At 40.5% G+C, this 17,118-nt stretch overlaps 1 protein-coding gene across 1 annotated transcript in view; it reads left to right on the top strand.

The window, feature by feature from the left end:
• LOC142334578 (ubiquitin thioesterase zranb1-B-like) overlaps positions 1–11,211 on the top strand; it is a 38,239-nt gene extending 27,028 nt beyond the window's left edge. Inside the window, exon 6 of the mRNA XM_075382714.1 lies at positions 10,147–11,211. Coding sequence (XP_075238829.1) covers positions 10,147–10,479 — 333 coding nt within the window. The 3' untranslated portion in view covers positions 10,480–11,211. The remainder of the gene's footprint in view (positions 1–10,146) is intronic.
• The last annotated feature ends 5,907 nt before the right edge of the window (positions 11,212–17,118 follow it).

Below are 17,118 nucleotides of genomic sequence, written 5' to 3'. Positions count from 1 at the left end.
ACTGGGAAGCCAGTAAAATTGTGGTACGATTTTCCGTTGTTCGGAGCTAGCCAGCATGTTGTTCCGCAATCTGTAGCAGATGCACGGGCTCATGATATCTTTGAGAGGACCACCTAGCTTGATGGCCGAAAGTACAACGTCGGAATATTTTGCGCGGCAGACATTCAGCTCATAAATATTTACGTTTCTCGGCTTCTGCAACTTATGTCTGTTGGAAACGGACTGGCCAAGGATGAAGACCAGGAGGGAGAAGTATAGTGAACCATCAGGGAAGATCTAAATAAATGGTATGTAAGCGAGGTTCTGGTCGCTCACAAGTTTGAGATCCGGTCCGATAAACAGTGATACCTACCTCACCTTCCGGTAGTAAACTCTACTTTATACGTTAATGCTAATACGTTGTTGTAGCTTACGTTTGTGGCGAATAATGCCTTGTTATAGAACGAAAGATAAAATCATTTCATTTCATTAGCGAACTATTGAATTTTTTTGGTATATCAGTTTTTAGTGCTGATATTTTATCATCGGATTGGTTTCTTGACAAATTGACAAAATTGATTGGATTTCAATTCGAAGGTTGGTCAATTGAGGTTTCTCAATACAATGAGAAATGTAAAGATGTAAAAAAATCACAATCTCCGGCGTACAAAAAAATGCTCGCATTCATACAATTTTTCTCGTCCCGTGTTTCAATACCGCATCGTCAGCGTGTGTTTTGTCCTTTAAATTATCCAATTCTCCGTGTTTGGTTTTTCCTTTAACCTTTTTCTCCCAAAACCTGAATTTTTGTTTTTTGCGTCTAATTGTTTGTACTTCGATGTTGTATGTTAGTATGTCATGAAGTGTTGTTCCTCGAGCTCCAAACGCCACTCTTACTGTTTCCGGGAAGAAATGTTTCATCCCCGCAACAAATGATCCTTTTTTCACACCGCCCCTCCGAGCTCAAATACCCAACGCTAAAAACTCATATTTGCATAAATTGTTAGCCAAGAGGGATATTGGGCATTTTCCGGGCAGCCGAGAACTGTCAGTTTCCGTTATTATTAGATACATAAAGTCGTCTATCCTGATGCTTCTTCCTTCCATAATATGCCCAATATCCCTCTTGGCTAACAACTCTTGCCAAATATGAGTCTTTGCTGTTTTCAACAGCAGAGACCATCAAAGTCAACGAAAGCATTACTGTCAAGTGTGCCTCCAATTATACAGGAACATATTGCACCATCAATCGCTAAAGTTTCAGCAGGAGTCTGTCAAAATTCACCTCTTTGTATTGTTATGCAGTCACCATCAGTCATACAGAAGGAAAACCGATCGCAACCGCCAGTAATGTCCCACCTGGTTTCTTAACTGGTTCCTCGGTCAACATTTGGTTATGTTGAGCTATTCCGTGGAATTGTTTTGGTCTACAGGTGTCTGAACCTGCCCCCTCCATTGCAGTGGCACGAGTAGTATAGTCAATTGAAAAGCGCGATTGTCTCACAGCCGCTCACTGATGACGTTAATTTGACATACCTCAAACGCTCGTCGCTGGTAAAGCAAAGATTGTAATTGCCGAGGTTGTCTACTGTGATGTGATGTACAAGGATGCACTAAGGACTTCTAGAACGTAAATTTCGCCAGCCACACGTGGTCATAAGTGCTCATTTTGATAAACTAAGCAATTTTCCGTCTTTTAAAATGCATAATAGTGATAACAGCATAAACCGCTTTTCAACATTATCCAGCCTTGGGGTTTTAAAGTCCCTCTCGTCTGACTGACTTGAAGATTGCTTTCTACCAAGCACCAAACATGAGTCTTGGTCACTATTTACGGTTGAAAAGCTTCGGATTAAGCCAACTCTCATTGCCCTAAATGATTGGCTGAAAGAGAAGCCTGAGTCACACGATCATATGAAACGAAGCGCAACCAAAGCAAAACCTGAAGATAACAACTCTTTGGTAACCAAGACCGAAACAACCTGAAAAGTTTGCATCAAACTCCCACCAAAGGAAACAAATAAGCAAATGCCATCACCTTCTTTAGGCCAATACTATCGCTATCTTGTATGCAAGGGTAACCCTTGCTTGTGGGAGTGTCAACTTTTCAAGGAAAAGGTTCCAACCCATCGAGCTAAGTTGTTGGCGGATAATTAGCTTTGCTTTCGTGCTCACGTGACAAGCAGATATTCCACCAATGTCCTCAGCCAAGGGTGCAATAGTTTACATATCTGGCTACTGCATGGTGCAGACAGGGTCTAACCATCCAAATCCTAAACAAATTCCAATATTTATCAGCCATCTTGCAACAGAGCTCAAACCAAAACAGCCAATGGTGAAGAGCCCTCTAATAGGACCACAACAATGTCGTCTCTTACTGACGTTAAGAGACTCCCTCAGGTGACTCAATTGCAACCGGGCAATTCTTCTGGTTTAGACTTTAAGATATTAGTATTGTGTGATATCGCCTACAGTGACTCTTGGGTGGATGGTAGTCTCGCTCGCAGATAGACTCTGTTTGTACAATTGACAACTGAAACTAACTGACACGTGTATAAATACGGATCAAGTCATTCACACTAGGGTTGTCGAACTGACTGTGAAAACTAGAGACCATCAGAACTTTGAACCTACAGGCCCACATTTAGCGGTCATTGATGCTTTGATTTATTCAAAGAAATTGAGTTGCTACTCGGACAGGATGTATCTAATGCTATCCGACCGTTAAAATACTTCGCTGCCGATAAGAAGAGTTTATTCGTTGCCCTACGCTTGCCCATTGGTTGGCTCTTCTTAGTCGGTCCTTAACATCGAGTTCGGGTTTGACCTCAATGTCCTTTAAATTGATTATTGAACATAATGAACTTGGAAGCCAGTGAAATTGTGGTACGATCTTCAGTTGTTTCGAGCTAGCCAGCATGTTGTTCCGCAATCTGTCGTGGATGCACGGGCTCATATCTTTGAGAGTACCACCAAGCTTGATGGTCGAAAGTACAACATCGGAATATTTTAGGCGGAAGACATTCAGCACATAAATATTTACGTGTCTCGCGTTCTGTAACTTATGTCTATTGGAAAATGACTGGCCAAGGATGAAGACCAGGAGGTAGATGTAGAATGAACACTCAGGGAAGATCTAAATAAAGGGTATATAGGCGAGGTTCTGGACGCTCACAGGGTTGAGCACAGGTCCGATAAACAGTAGTGCCTAACACAGCATCCGGTAGTAAACTGTACTTTATACGTTAATGCGAATTTGTTGTTGGAGCTTACGTTTCTGGCAAATAATGCCTTTTTATAGAACGAAAAAGAATAAATTCATTTTATGTGCGAACTATTGATTGTTTTGGTATTTCAAGAATTTTCAGTGCTGATATAATATCATCAGCATAGTTTCTTGACTAATTGGCAAAATCGATTGGTTTTCAATTTGAAGGTTGGCCAATTGAGGTTGCTCAATACAATGAAAAATGAAAATGTTTAAAAAAATTAAGAACCTCCTGCGTCCAAAAAAAATGCTCGCTTTAATACAATTTCTCTTCCCTTGTTTCAATACCGCATCGTCCGCGTGTGTTTCGTCCTTTTAATTATCCAATTCTCCGTGTTTCGTTTTTCCTTTAACTTTGTTCTCCCAAAGCCTCTTTTTGTTTTTTTTGCGTCTAATTTTTTGTACTTCTATCTATTGTGTTAGTATGTGATGAGTGCTTTTCTTCAAGCTCCAAACGAGTTCCTCTTTTCGGGAAGAACTGTTTCCGTCCCGCAACAAATGCTCCCTTTTTTATCACTGCCCCTGCAAGCTCAAAGTCTCAACGCCAAAAACTCATATTTTGGCACAAATTGTTGGCCAAGAAGGATATGGGACATATTCTGGGCATCCGCGAATTGTCACAGTCTTCGGTATAAACAAATACATAAAGTCGTCTACCCCTCTGGTCCGCCTGACCATAATATGCCCAATATCCCTCTTGGCTAACAATTTGTACCAAATTTTAGTGTTTGGTGTTTTGCACTGCACAGACCGTCAATAGTCAACCAAGGCATTACTGTCAACAGTGTGCCTCCAATTACATTGGAACATATTGCAACATAACACTAAATTTTTTTCACGAGTCTGTCCCAAAGAGATCACTTTCTGCGATTGTTATGCATTCACCATTAAGCATGCAGCAGGAAAACTTGACCGCAACCGCCAGTAATGTCCCACCTGATTTCTTAACTCCGGTTCTTCAGCCAACATATGGTTATGTTGGGCCCTTTCTTTGTAGTTGGAGTGGTCCACAGGTGCCTGAACCTGCCCCTCCGATAGCACACAATGCGTCATTGATAAGGGAAGTGGCTGACGCAATTACCCCGCAAGAAAAATTACTCCCTGCTCGAGTAGAACTTGCTCGGTATAATGGCGGTTTGTTACAGTGGCACGGGTGGTATAATCAATTCTAAAGCGCGATTGACTCAAAGACACTCACTAATGACGATAATCTGACATACCTTAAACGCTCGTCAATGTTAAAGCAGTGATTGTATTTGCCGAGGTCGCCTACTGTAATGTGATGTACAAGGATGCACTACGGACTTTTAGAAGTAATTTGGCCGGCCATAGGCAGTCATAAGTGCTCACTTTGATAAACTAAGCAACTTTACGACTTTTATAATGCACAATAGTGATAACAGCATAAACTTTTGCAGCATTATCCAGCCTTGTCGGGTTTTTCAGGTCCCTCTGGTATGACTACTTGAAGAGTGCTTTCTAGCAAGCGGTACCATAGCTACAACCAAACATTAGTCTTGGTCACTCTTTACGGTTAAAAAGCTTTGTATTGAGCCAACTCTCGTCGCCCCTAATTATTGTCTGAAAGAAAAGCCTGAGGCACACGATCGTTTGAAACAAAGTGCAACCCAAGCAAAACCTGAAGATAACAACACTTAGGTAACCAAGACCAAAACAACCTGAAAAGTTTGCATCAAACTCCCACCAAAGGAAACAAAGAAGAAAATGCTATCACCTACTGTAGGCCAATACTATCGCTATCTTGTATGCAAGGGTAACCCTTGCTTGTGGGAGTGTCAAGTTTTCAAGGAAAAGGTTCCAACCCGTCGAGCTAAGTTGTTGGCGGATAATTAGCTTTGCCTTTCGTGCTCACGGGAAAAGCAGATATTCCGCCAATGTCCTCAACCAAGAAAGTGCCGGGCAGAAGGGTGCATTAGTTTACATATCTTGCTATTGCTTGGAGCAGATAGGGTCTAACCATCCAAACAAATTCCAATTTTCATCAGCAATCTTGCAAGAGCTTAAACGAGCAGCCACTAGTCAACAGCCCTCTAATTGGACCAGAATGTTGTCTTCTCTTACTGACGTTAAGGGACTCGCTCAGGTCACTGAATTAGAACCGGTCAAATATTCTGGTTTAGACTTAGACATTAGTTTTGTGATCGCCTGCAGTTACTCTTGGGTGGACGGTAGTCTCGCAGATATACTCGGTTTGCACGATAGACCGACCACTAAAACTAATTGACAAGGGTGTAAATACGGAGCAAGTCATTGACACTAGGGTTGTCGATCTGACTGTGAAACCAAGAGAGCATCAGAACTTCGAACGTACAGGCCCGACAGGAGACATACCCACACTTAGAGCGGTCATTGATCCTTTGATTTGTTTATACAAAGAAATTGAGTTGCTTATTTGACAGAATGTCTCTCTGGCTATCCGCCCGTTAAAATATTTTGCTGCTGATAAGAAGCTTTTATTCGTTGCGGTACGCTTGCTCGTAGTTTGGGTCTTAAGCGGCCGTTAACATCGAGTTCGGGTTTAACCTCAACGTGCTTTAAAGTGGATGTTGAACAAGATAATGAACTGGGAAGCCAGGTAAAATCGTGGTACGATATGCAGATGTTTGGAGCCAGCCCGCATGTCGTTCCGCAATCTGCTGCGGATGCACGGGCTCAAGATATCTTAGAGAGTACCATCAAGCTTGATGGCCGAAAGTACAACTTCGGAATGCTTTTGGCGGCAGACATTCAGCTCACAAATATTTACGTTTCCCGCCGTCTGCAATTTGTATCTATGGGAATATGACTGGCCAATGATTGAGATCAGGAGGGAAAAGTATATTGAAACATCAGGGAAAATGTAAATAAAGGGTACGCAGGCAAGGTTCCGTACGCTCACAGTCAGAACCGGTCCGATAAACAAGGGTACCTAACACCGTCCGGTTTTAAACTCGAACAAACCGGGACATGTGCTGAGGGTGCTTAACGGAGCAGCAAATTTTTAAGGTGCCTCGTTGATTAAGTCTTTGATCACTGTTTCTGATCTGCTCCAAAACATCATTTATGTAAACTCTGCTTCCGCCATCTCTGCCGACATCGAGGGAATGTTTCTACAGTTTAGCGTATTACCATCGGATCAGCCATCAGTTAGTTTTTTGTGGCGGAAGAACCTCACAACAAACGTTAAAGTGTATCAATATGCGCCACTTGCGCTAACTTTGTGCTACAACGCACTGCGCGGGACAATAACAAGTTTCAGCCCGACGCTGTTAAAGCCGTCCCCGTAAACTTTTACATGGATGGTTACCTTGACTCAGTAGAGTCTGCTGAGAAATCGATCAATAGATCGGAGGATTTGGTACATCTTCTCCATCTCAATGTGTTCTAGCTTACTAAGTTTGTCAGCAATGAGTCCAATCTGGCTGAACAAATTGATGGTGCCCCTCCATCTACTGATTCCAAGGCTGTTGTTTCATGCCAGGAGGATTCATCGCACGTGCTTGGGCTAATATTCGACCACACGAATGACACCTTAATTGTGAGTAGGGGTACCAGCTGTGCTATTACCTAGACAGTCACTCAGCGCTTTTTCCTAATTCTTCTCTTGAAGTTCTTTGACCCCATTGGTGTTGTCTCTCCGTTTACCACTGATGCTAGACTGCTCTGAAAAGACATCTGCTGTGTACAGAAAAACATTGGGATGATGGTCTCCCGCAGGACAAGATTCAAAGGCTCGTGTCTTGGCGTGCGGACTTATGAGAACCTGAAGACATCAGAATGCCCCGAAGTTATTTTACCCGACCCCTTGATAACAGAGAGTTTCATATGTTCGGTGACAGTTCCCAGGATGTTCTCAGTGACGACGCATTGCTGCGAGCCACAACTCCTATTGGCAAGGAAAAAAACAGAATTTGCGTTTGTACGGGGGAATGCGCGCGTGGCTTTAACTAAACTGGAAGGTGATGACTGTAACTAAACTGGAATTGCAAGCACCTCTAAATGCCGGTTGGCTGGAAAGAGATTATAATTGGGAACCTAATGTAACTGTTAACCCAATAATCACGTGGACTGACTGCACGACTGTTCTTCAATGGATTAAATCTATTGAAAATCAACCAATCTTCGTGACAAAGCGCGCTTGCAAAATTTTGGAGTATACCAGCGTTGACCAGTGGAACCATGTCGCAACTAAGGAAAATCCAGCAGAATCTTGTACGCTTAAATTTTCCGTTGAAGTTCTGCATTTAAGCATTTGGGTCAAAAGTCCACATTTATTAAATATCTCAATTTTTTGGTTCGTACCGATCAAAGAAGTCATCAGTAACATCAAACTTGGCTCCAACAAAGCACTCGCTATCGAAGAGGTTGTATCTCTGGCTACATCTATTAAAAACAGACAACTCCAGTTCCTTCGTTCTTCCCGTTTGATAAGTTTAGTACTTGTCAAAAATATTTGTGCATTGACGCATACGTTCTCCGGCTCCTGCCGAAACATGCCGGGTACCTTAAGCTTGGTGGTATCAGTACTGATCCTACTGAGCTCGACGAAGCTGAGCGTCATGTCCAGTACTTGGTAACAAGAGAGTCCTTTGAAATTGAATGAAAAACCAAAAGATTTGTTACGCATAGCCGAGTCGCTCTCCACTCGCCGTTCTTGGTTAAAATGGACTAATCCGTTACTCTGGCCGCATCAAGCGGTTAAAGGAATTTGGTGTTAACGTATACTATCCAATCGTCATAGATGCACGTCATCCGTTTGTAAAATTGTTCTTTGAACAAACTCATGGAAAGCATTACAATTAGGGCGTTGAAAACGTATGATAAATTATGCAGTACTAAAACTAAGATCATCTTTGGCTCCATCAAAGCACACTGCCTGAGGTAGAGCGAATTCCAATTCGTAAATTTGAAACCAATAATGTCTGACTTACCTATGAAGAGACTTGCTTATCAGTCTCCCTTCACAAACTCTGACGTTGACTACTTTGGGATGTTTTGCGTTGCTATCCGCCGCGCTACTGAAAAAAGGTCGGGATTCCTCTTCACTTGTCTTACTAGTCGCGCTGTTCATGTTGAGATATTTACGTCAATAGACATCAGTTTTTGTGTGATGGGAGTTGAGCAGTGTGCGTCACGTAGGAGTACACCCACCATGATTTGGTCTGACAATGGTACCAACTTTTTTTGAGCGGAGAAAAAGCTCCGTGAAAACATTGCAAAGTAAAACTTTGGAATTGAGATTGATCACACAGGTATGAAATGAAGGTTCAGCCCCCAGCACACGACATCAGGGTTGTATCTGGGAGAGGTTTTTACGCAGTTTCAAGCGCTTGTTTTAAACTATTCTCGGCACTTGTCGACTGACTGACTGTTACACTACCTTCTGTTTTCTGGAGCATGCCCTTAATTCGCGTCCGCTAACGCCCGCAAGCGCAGATCCTAGTAATTTGATTGTTGTAACGCCAAACCACATTCTGGTAGAATTTTCCAAGGGTATCGGTCTGCTGTTGGCAGCAATGAATTTGAAGATCGTAAATATCACCGGCGTGCTCGGTCGTACCCTAACGCTATTTGGTCGCGTTGGATCCCAGATTACGTACCGACGTTGAACCGAAGGTGTAAGTGGCAGACGCATGCCGGGCAACGCCTGAAGACCGGTGACTTGGTTTCGGTAGTTGAGGAAACCCACCCTAGAGTTTGATACCCAACCTCTCGGATTGTTGAACTCCGTTACGGTCCGATAGCGTCGCACTCTCCGTTTTGCCAAACGTTATCCAGGCCGGAGGATGTTATTGAGTAAATAAACGAATATTAACCAATCAGAGTCGAGTTTTTCTAAATAACAATTACGTATAGAAATCGTTCCAATTAAGAATAAATTACGTTCTAATTTACGTTGAATGATCAGAAAAAGTTTGTTTGAACTAATTTTAGAAATATAACCACGATATATAACGATTATTGTGGTTTTCGATTGAATATTTTTTAGGTTTTCTAGTCGATTCTTGGCCGATTATGAACCGATTTTGATTTTGACGTCAATAACATCAGACGAAAAACCATTAAAGCCTGGAACAAACTGTCTGAGATGAGATCTCTTGCTGCTAGCGCAGATATAATGCTGATACTTTTTATATTAATGCTAATACGTTGTTGGAGCTTACGTTTTTGCCCGATAGTGCCTTGCTATAGAACGAAAGAAAAAAGATATATTGAATCAGTATCCGAACTGCTGATTGTTTTGGTATGTCAGAGTTTTCATGTTGGTCTTTTTTGCAAAATTTTGCTTGATCGTTTTTGCGGTTTTGTTCTAGAACATTCTTCGACTTTGAGTGACTTTTTCACACTTTGCCTTCAGTTTTAGTGATCTCATTTGCTCTCATTGTTTGTTGCTAATATAAAAGCAATTATGAGAGGGGTTGAGGATCAAAGCCTTTGTAGCTTAGTGGTTAAGGTGGCAGACGGCCAACCTGGAGGTCAATGGTTGGAACTCCTGTGGGTTCATTTTTTTGCGTCCATAAAACGTTAGCCCCCCTCTAAATTAAATTGGCCCTGCCTGCTGTTCGAGAGCAATTCGTCTGATGTTGGATGATTTATGCTTTCATTACTTATCTACAGTTGCTGCAACAAATTCGCAATGTCATTATTTATTGGCCCACGAGTTTTATTAACGTGGGCCAACACTCGTGAGACGATGTCCCGCGTTTAAGCGCCTCAGCAAAAAATAGTACTGATTGTTTAAATCTATGAAGCTTCATGAAACAACATTTCAACTAGTTAGAAACCGGATTAGTTTAAAATAGCTTTTCTGAAACATGTAAGGTTACATGTAAGGCCTGTAGGTAAGTCATTGGCTAGTAAACATCTATTCAAAAACTTATGACTGAAGTTGTTTTCAGGCTGGCCAGGAAGACATCTTGTTGAATCAGATGCTGGACTGCATAGTGACCCCTGGTGGGATACTTGTGGCCAGATTTTTGTCCAGTAACAGCTCTAACAATCCTCACAACCCTACAACAACCCCACTTCCCTGTCCCTCCTCGGGGACGCACCCGCTCGTGCACCACATGAACGACCTTTGGCTGGAGAGGTACCGACTGATGGCCAGCTCCATGAATCAGTCAGAGGACGAGGATGAGAGTAACCATCACCACCACCACCATCACCAGGATGACGTTATTGACAATCGGACGCGCAGCAGAACTGCACTCTTCACCAACACAATACAGTAGATGGAGTATATGGCAAAAAAATCTCCTATCAGTACTAAAGAGGCAATATGCGCCACTGACACAAATGTAGAGCGAGGGCAACATTAATTAATACAAATGAAGGAATATGAACTGAAACGTGGTGCTGTGTTAATTTGGTGGTAGATATGCTGACATGCGCATGTCATTAAAAACTTCAAACTTTTTTTGAATTATATTTTGCTCAGAAATAACATGGAGCGCATATTAAAAAAACTGATAGAATATTTGCCAACCTTCTGGCGATTTTCGCTTTGTTTTCTCTTCATTGTGAACCAAATAAGTGTGGCCTGAGAAGCTCTTATCTAAAGCATTGTTTAGTTTAATAGACCTCACGTACCTTAGTTATAACATTTGTGGATTTTTGTTGTTCTGGTTAATACAAAGGAACACGGCAGAAGGTAACTCAAAAGAATCAGTGTTCTGAACAAGGATGCTGCTTTGATCAGCTTCATTACCTTTTGTGCCTGAAGAACTGAATCAACTTGGAAAGTACGACGTGTTCCCGCGTATCTATTACCCTATGTAAATTAAAACTAAAATACTGGCTCCTCGATTTCATTGACAAGACTGTTTAATACACTAGTGCTATGTAAACATTGGACCGTTGATTAGTTTCTATTTTCGTGCTCTCCTGTAACTGAAAGTATGCAAGAAGGCTTACTGAAAGTCGAAGAATGATATCCCTAGAAAGAGCGCCATCTCGAATTAGGGTAGAGGATTAGATTGTGTAGTTTAGCTAACATTTTTTTAAATATTTTCCCACAAACTATAGACCAGCTAGATGATTTTGAGAGATAGAAAATTTTGCTTGTTTCATGCAGTTTGCATTAAAAGAAAAATTAAACTGCTCTGACTGACCATGGAAATTTGTCTCTTTGAAGTACAATTTGAATAAGTTCGTTACGTGAGAGCTACCAGTCAGCTTGGTGTAATCAAAACTCCAATTTAAAATTTGTTTAATTTGCAGTGCGACGTGAACAAACTACGCACGTAATTGAAACTAAGTGCGGTGGTCCTGTGTTTAAGACAGACTTTCTATCTTGTACCTAGATGCTCTTGCGTTCATTGCTGTGCTTTTTTACCAACATTGTTTTATTAATTGCTAATACATTCACAGGCACATTAACTAACCGCTGGATTTATGTATTCATAATTATGAGCTGTTTGTTCATTCATTTTGAGATGCTTTTGAGAGTAATATTTAAACTATTTCACGAATGAATGAATGACTATTTATTTAGTTAAACATCACCATGCCTGGGTTGGAATCCTTTTTTGCCCGCTGGAGGCACTGTCATTACACCGCAGAGGTATACCCCAACCTCCTACTAACCTCCTATTAACATAGTAAAAACGAACTCGAGATACACGCATCGGGCATTTACACGCCCGTGACGATTTGGGTATACCTCTGCGGTGTAATGGTTGGAGTGGTCTGTTTCCTCCTACCCTTATGAAAATTTGTCCTTCTTAGACTGTGAACAAACAAATGAATTTTCATATTCACTGATAATGGTTTCTCTAGCACAATAATAGGTGGTAATAGTCATAAGAGTTAACCCATGATATATGATGAGGTTATGAAAATGAGTTGGAGAAGGTCATGTTCTTTCCAGGGGAGAGGGGGGACCGCTCCAACTAGTTAGCGTTTGTTGCATTGCATATCTACTCTTCACACATATTGATATATAACCTCCTTCTGCTACCACAACTACATTCATAACCCACCACAACCCCTCCCCGTACCCCTCGCCGCGATGCCCTCCTTCCACCCACTACTATCCTACGTCACTCCTCAAAATGCCTGGGAAGTTGCTGTGAGGGAAGCATAAAAGTATTATTGCGCCATAGATGTTAGCTTATAGATAAAACTAGAACTAGTTCCTAAACTATAGATTACGTATATATACACATAGTATACAACATTACCACTACTCTAATTACATTTCCGAATACTAAGCTTTGTGCAATAGGAATAAATACATTTTCATAGTTCACTCTTCTATTCACTTGATGCTGAAGTTGAAAATAACTCTTATTTGATCCACTCTTTTTCAAATTTCACAATCTCTTCGTAACCTAGCAGCGCAATCGAGCGAGGAACAAAATATTTGACACGAATGGAGAGCTGTTACCCTTTTACAGATAAATGGTCGTGTCCAAATATTTATTAACGCCATAATTTAGAGGACATTATTTGATAAAGGTCACTAACGAATGGCAAAATTTTCCCACTAAGAAAATCAGCTCAATTATCGATTGCAATGTTTGCCATGGCTGTCCAGCCTACAAAATTTTTGTAGAAGTTTTTATAAGCCGTTAGAAGCGGCTTATAGACTCTTGAGTATAGAATTGTTTTATACGAGTTTTTATTACCTTCAAATGAATTTTAGCAATACTAAAATTGGGACATGTCAATCTAAATTAAGCATTTATCTGATTAGGTTTCGGATTACCGATTCGACTTCTGTTAAATTTGTCACGCTAATTTAAATTTGGTGATCTAAAGCGCCCTCAGTCAATGTATTTTCGTGTCCAGAGCGTATGTCAACCAGTTAGGGAGTGCCGGCATCCCCGTTGTGATAATTGCAGTCATTATCAGCTGTATCAACGGAAGCTTCTTCTCACTAGCCATTAAGGCTTCCATGTTGAAGTAAGGTGGGCATGTCTGATCGTTCCAGGTCTAGATTTCTCTAGGTATCGGAACCATGTTATTCTCTTCCAACACACGCGTGCAACGTATAAAATTCCAGATCTCTGTAGTGCCAGATTCTAGAACGGCAGATTTTCCTATTTAGTGACAAAGTTCGCGTTTCGAGCACAGTTACGTGACTGTTAGTCTGATAACTGTTAGTGTTAGGCGGGCTAACATCATCATAGCAGATCTACGAATTGCGGCTACTGGGCGCACCAATCCCACCATGTGTAATGTAATAGAAAATCCCTCTCACTGATAGCGTCTTGTCTCCAAGTATGTCGATTTGTTTATACTTTTTTAAGGCAAACTACCCAGCGCTTGAACGGCCAATGACACCAAAGTTATTTCTTGCTGAGAACATTTCTTTCAATCCTCTGCTGCTTTAATGACAGAATCTGACTTCTCAATTGCGCTATGAAAACTTAAGGTTGCAGAGACGAAGTCACAACGCCAGGAGCAGCAAAACCACCTGACGGCCATGAAAAGTTTTGGCATGTCGCGCATTGCAATCAGCCATGAGGTTAAGTTTTTATGCTTCTATACATACAAATAAGTTGGCTTTTGAACAGTCTGTGGCGACGCAGTCGACGACACCGAATATCATGCGATGATTTCAATTGTGTATATGGATAAGTACTGGTCACTACCTTTCGTTTTTTTGACAAACATGACTTCTCTCGTGATGGACACTTCTTATAATTCTCTGATCTACGCGTGCGAACTGCTCTCCGTACTTGATCTTAGGTAAGAAATATGTGAACCACCGTCGGTGCACTCCTTATGAGACCCTGCAATTGCCAACGATGTAATTTCTAAGTTTTTAACTTTTTCACAACTTCGAGCTTCTTAATCTTCCTAAGTCTTGAGGTTCCTCGGCAGCCGGCAGTGAAGTGCAGCGCTCTGCCGATTGTCGCATCATCATTGTGTTTTTTTCTTTTCGGTAATTGTTGCCTATTCTGCTCAAATACGCCCAAACGTTTTCAAAGCTCCGAGTACAACGTTTCTCCTGTTGCATACAAACCTTGAACTGGGCACCCTCTGATTTGTCGTTGCCGTAAGGCCACATTAGAAGATCAAAATAGTGGAAAGAGTTTGTGATTTGGGGCAGCATGTTCATGGAGGTACTGCACATTAATCACCAGTGTCTGTTTTCAACACTGTCAAGTTGTTATATTTTTGACATCTTCGTGGATGTTGTTCGCCACCGTTCTCCCGTATAAAATTACGAAGTGATGAATTAGCTGGCCAAACAGCGGAAAAGCAATGACAGGAGTGGAGCATTCGTTTGGACTCTTCTTCTGAAAACCTGGCTGACAATACACTGGCTGAACTGGGAACAATGTTTCACTTCTGAGAAGACTCGAATTGTACTTTGTGCGGTCGCTTCATTATCTGTTCCCTTATTGCTGCTCTTCTGGTTGATGCGACCAAAGGGGTGTCATACCAAAAGCAGGGACAATTTAAAAATTTTCTGGAGTCGTAGGAAATTTTTATTGGGCATGTAATGTCATTTTCGGAAAGAATATCCAAAAATTTACATCCAAAATCTGATTTTAGGCGCTATGATCACGAAAATTGTTTCAGCTTTTACAGCACTTTTCTTTTTTACACTTAAATTTCTTTTACTTTTCTACTTTATTAGAAGTACTCATAGCATTTTTCAGCTTTTGGAGAACCGAGTCTTGGCTCTATCACATTTACATTTTTTAACATTTTTAGTATGTCATCAGAGTGAAGCTTCCTAACACTTCAATTTTTGTCAAAAACGATTGTGTGAAATATGTGAACCACCGTCGGTGCACTCCTTATGAGACCCTGCAATTGCCAACGATGTAATTTCTAAGTTTTTAACTTTTTCACAACTTCGAGCTTCTTAATCTTCCTAAGTCTTGAGGTTCCTCGGCAGCCGGCAGTGAAGTGCAGCGCTCTGCCGATTGTCGCATCATCATTGTGTTTTTTTCTTTTCGGTAATTGTTGCCTATTCTGCTCAAATACGCCCAAACGTTTTCAAAGCTCCGAGTACAACGTTTCTCCTGTTGCATACAAACCTTGAACTGGGCACCCTCTGATTTGTCGTTGCCGTAAGGCCACATTAGAAGATCAAAATAGTGGAAAGCGTTTGTGATTTGGGGCAGCATGTTCATGGAGGTACTGCACATTAATCACCAGTGTCTGTTTTCAACACTGTCAAGTTGTTATATTTTTGACATCTTCGTGGATGTTGTTCGCCACCGTTCTCCCGTATAAAATTACGAAGTGATGAATTAGCTGGCCAAACAGCGGAAAAGCAATGACAGGAGTGGAGCTTTCGTTTGGACTCTTCTTCTGAAAACCTGGCTGACAATACACTGGCTGAACTGGGAACAATGTTTCACTTCTGAGAAGACTCGAATTGTACTTTGTGCGGTCGCTTCATTATCTGTTCCCTTATTGCTGCTCTTCTGGTTGATGCGACCAAAGGGGTGTCATACCAAAAGCAGGGACAATTTAAAAATTTTCTGGAGTCGTAGGAAATTTTTATTGGGCATGTAATGTCATTTTCGGAAAGAATATCCAAAAATTTACATCCAAAATCTGATTTTAGGCGCTATGATCACGAAAATTGTTTCAGCTTTTACAGCACTTTTCTTTTTTACACTTAAATTTCTTTTACTTTTCTACTTTATTAGAAGTACTCATAGCATTTTTCAGCTTTTGGAGAACCGAGTCTTGGCTCTATCACATTTACATATTTAACATTTTTAGTATGTCATCAGAGTGAAGCTTCCTAACACTTCAATTTTTGTCAAAAACGATTGTGTGAAATATGCGAGCTAGTTGTAGGAATGTTTTTCGCAATCAAAATGTTTAAGAATACAAATTTCTTAAGAATACAAATTTTCCCAGAAAACAAATTATATTGGGCCTCATTTGAACGTAAATATAAGGCATTAATCGAACTTTAATTTAACAAAATTGACGGGACAACATTTGAGATTAGAAAACAAAAACCTGAAAAGGCGTGAAACGATTTAAAAACACAACCTTCCAATTGATTGCCAATCCTTTTGATGGGAAGAAAACCTCCGGTGAGATCTAAACGAAACCTTTTCAATTCTTCTCGTCTATTAATAACATATAATTAATCCATATTTGAGTGTTAAAAATAGTTCGAATTCACATTTTGATTTAAAAAATCTTGAACTAATTTAAGATTAAGCTAAAATTCGTCTATAAATAGAACGTAGTTAATACCTATTTGAGTGGTGAAAATAGTTTGAAATAATATTTTGATTTAAAAAAAAACTTGAAAAAATCTAAAACTAAGCTAAAGCGGGACAAAATTTCAATTGCTCACAAAAAATGTAGACCTTGATAAAAAAGCAAAAATTATCTTGTTATTTTCCAATTCCCTGCCTGACAAGCTTTCGAATAAGACAACTCACAAAACTGCACGATAAATATAACGATCGGCGAAAATTGAGAAAATTACAAATAAGCAGTTGAGAATATAGTTCCTAACGCCACTGAGTGGGTTCGGAACAATGATATCTTTTTTAATAACTTATCCCACAACAATTTTGTGGGAGGATCTATATGCCTAACTTGGATTTTTAGTCGATCAAAAAAAATTTTTTAGAGAGGATTTGATATAGTATCACTAGAAAGCTTCAATTGTGTTATCACTCATCCTTTTGCAAAAAGTCATTGTTTTCTTAATAGAACCTCAACATTCGACGTTTCAGAGTCTTTTTCTAATCTTTTACTGTCATTTTGGTGTCTAACTCTGCAAACCTATTATCGGTCTGACGGTGACTTTTTGAACAAATGTGGAATTGAATCCACATTTTTTGTTGTCTGAGCATTAATGAAAACCATTAGTTGTTTGAATGCCCTATGAGTAGACTAACAATTGTTTTACAATCACACGTTAGTTTAGA

The sequence above is a fragment of the Convolutriloba macropyga genome, chromosome 2, assembly GCF_964194025.1.
Source record: "Convolutriloba macropyga chromosome 2, txConMacr16.3, whole genome shotgun sequence".
NCBI classification, from domain to species: Eukaryota; Metazoa; Xenacoelomorpha; order Acoela; family Convolutidae; genus Convolutriloba; species Convolutriloba macropyga.
The sequence above is the reverse complement of the archived record's forward strand: the minus strand, read 5'-3'. Positions and strand labels throughout refer to the sequence as shown.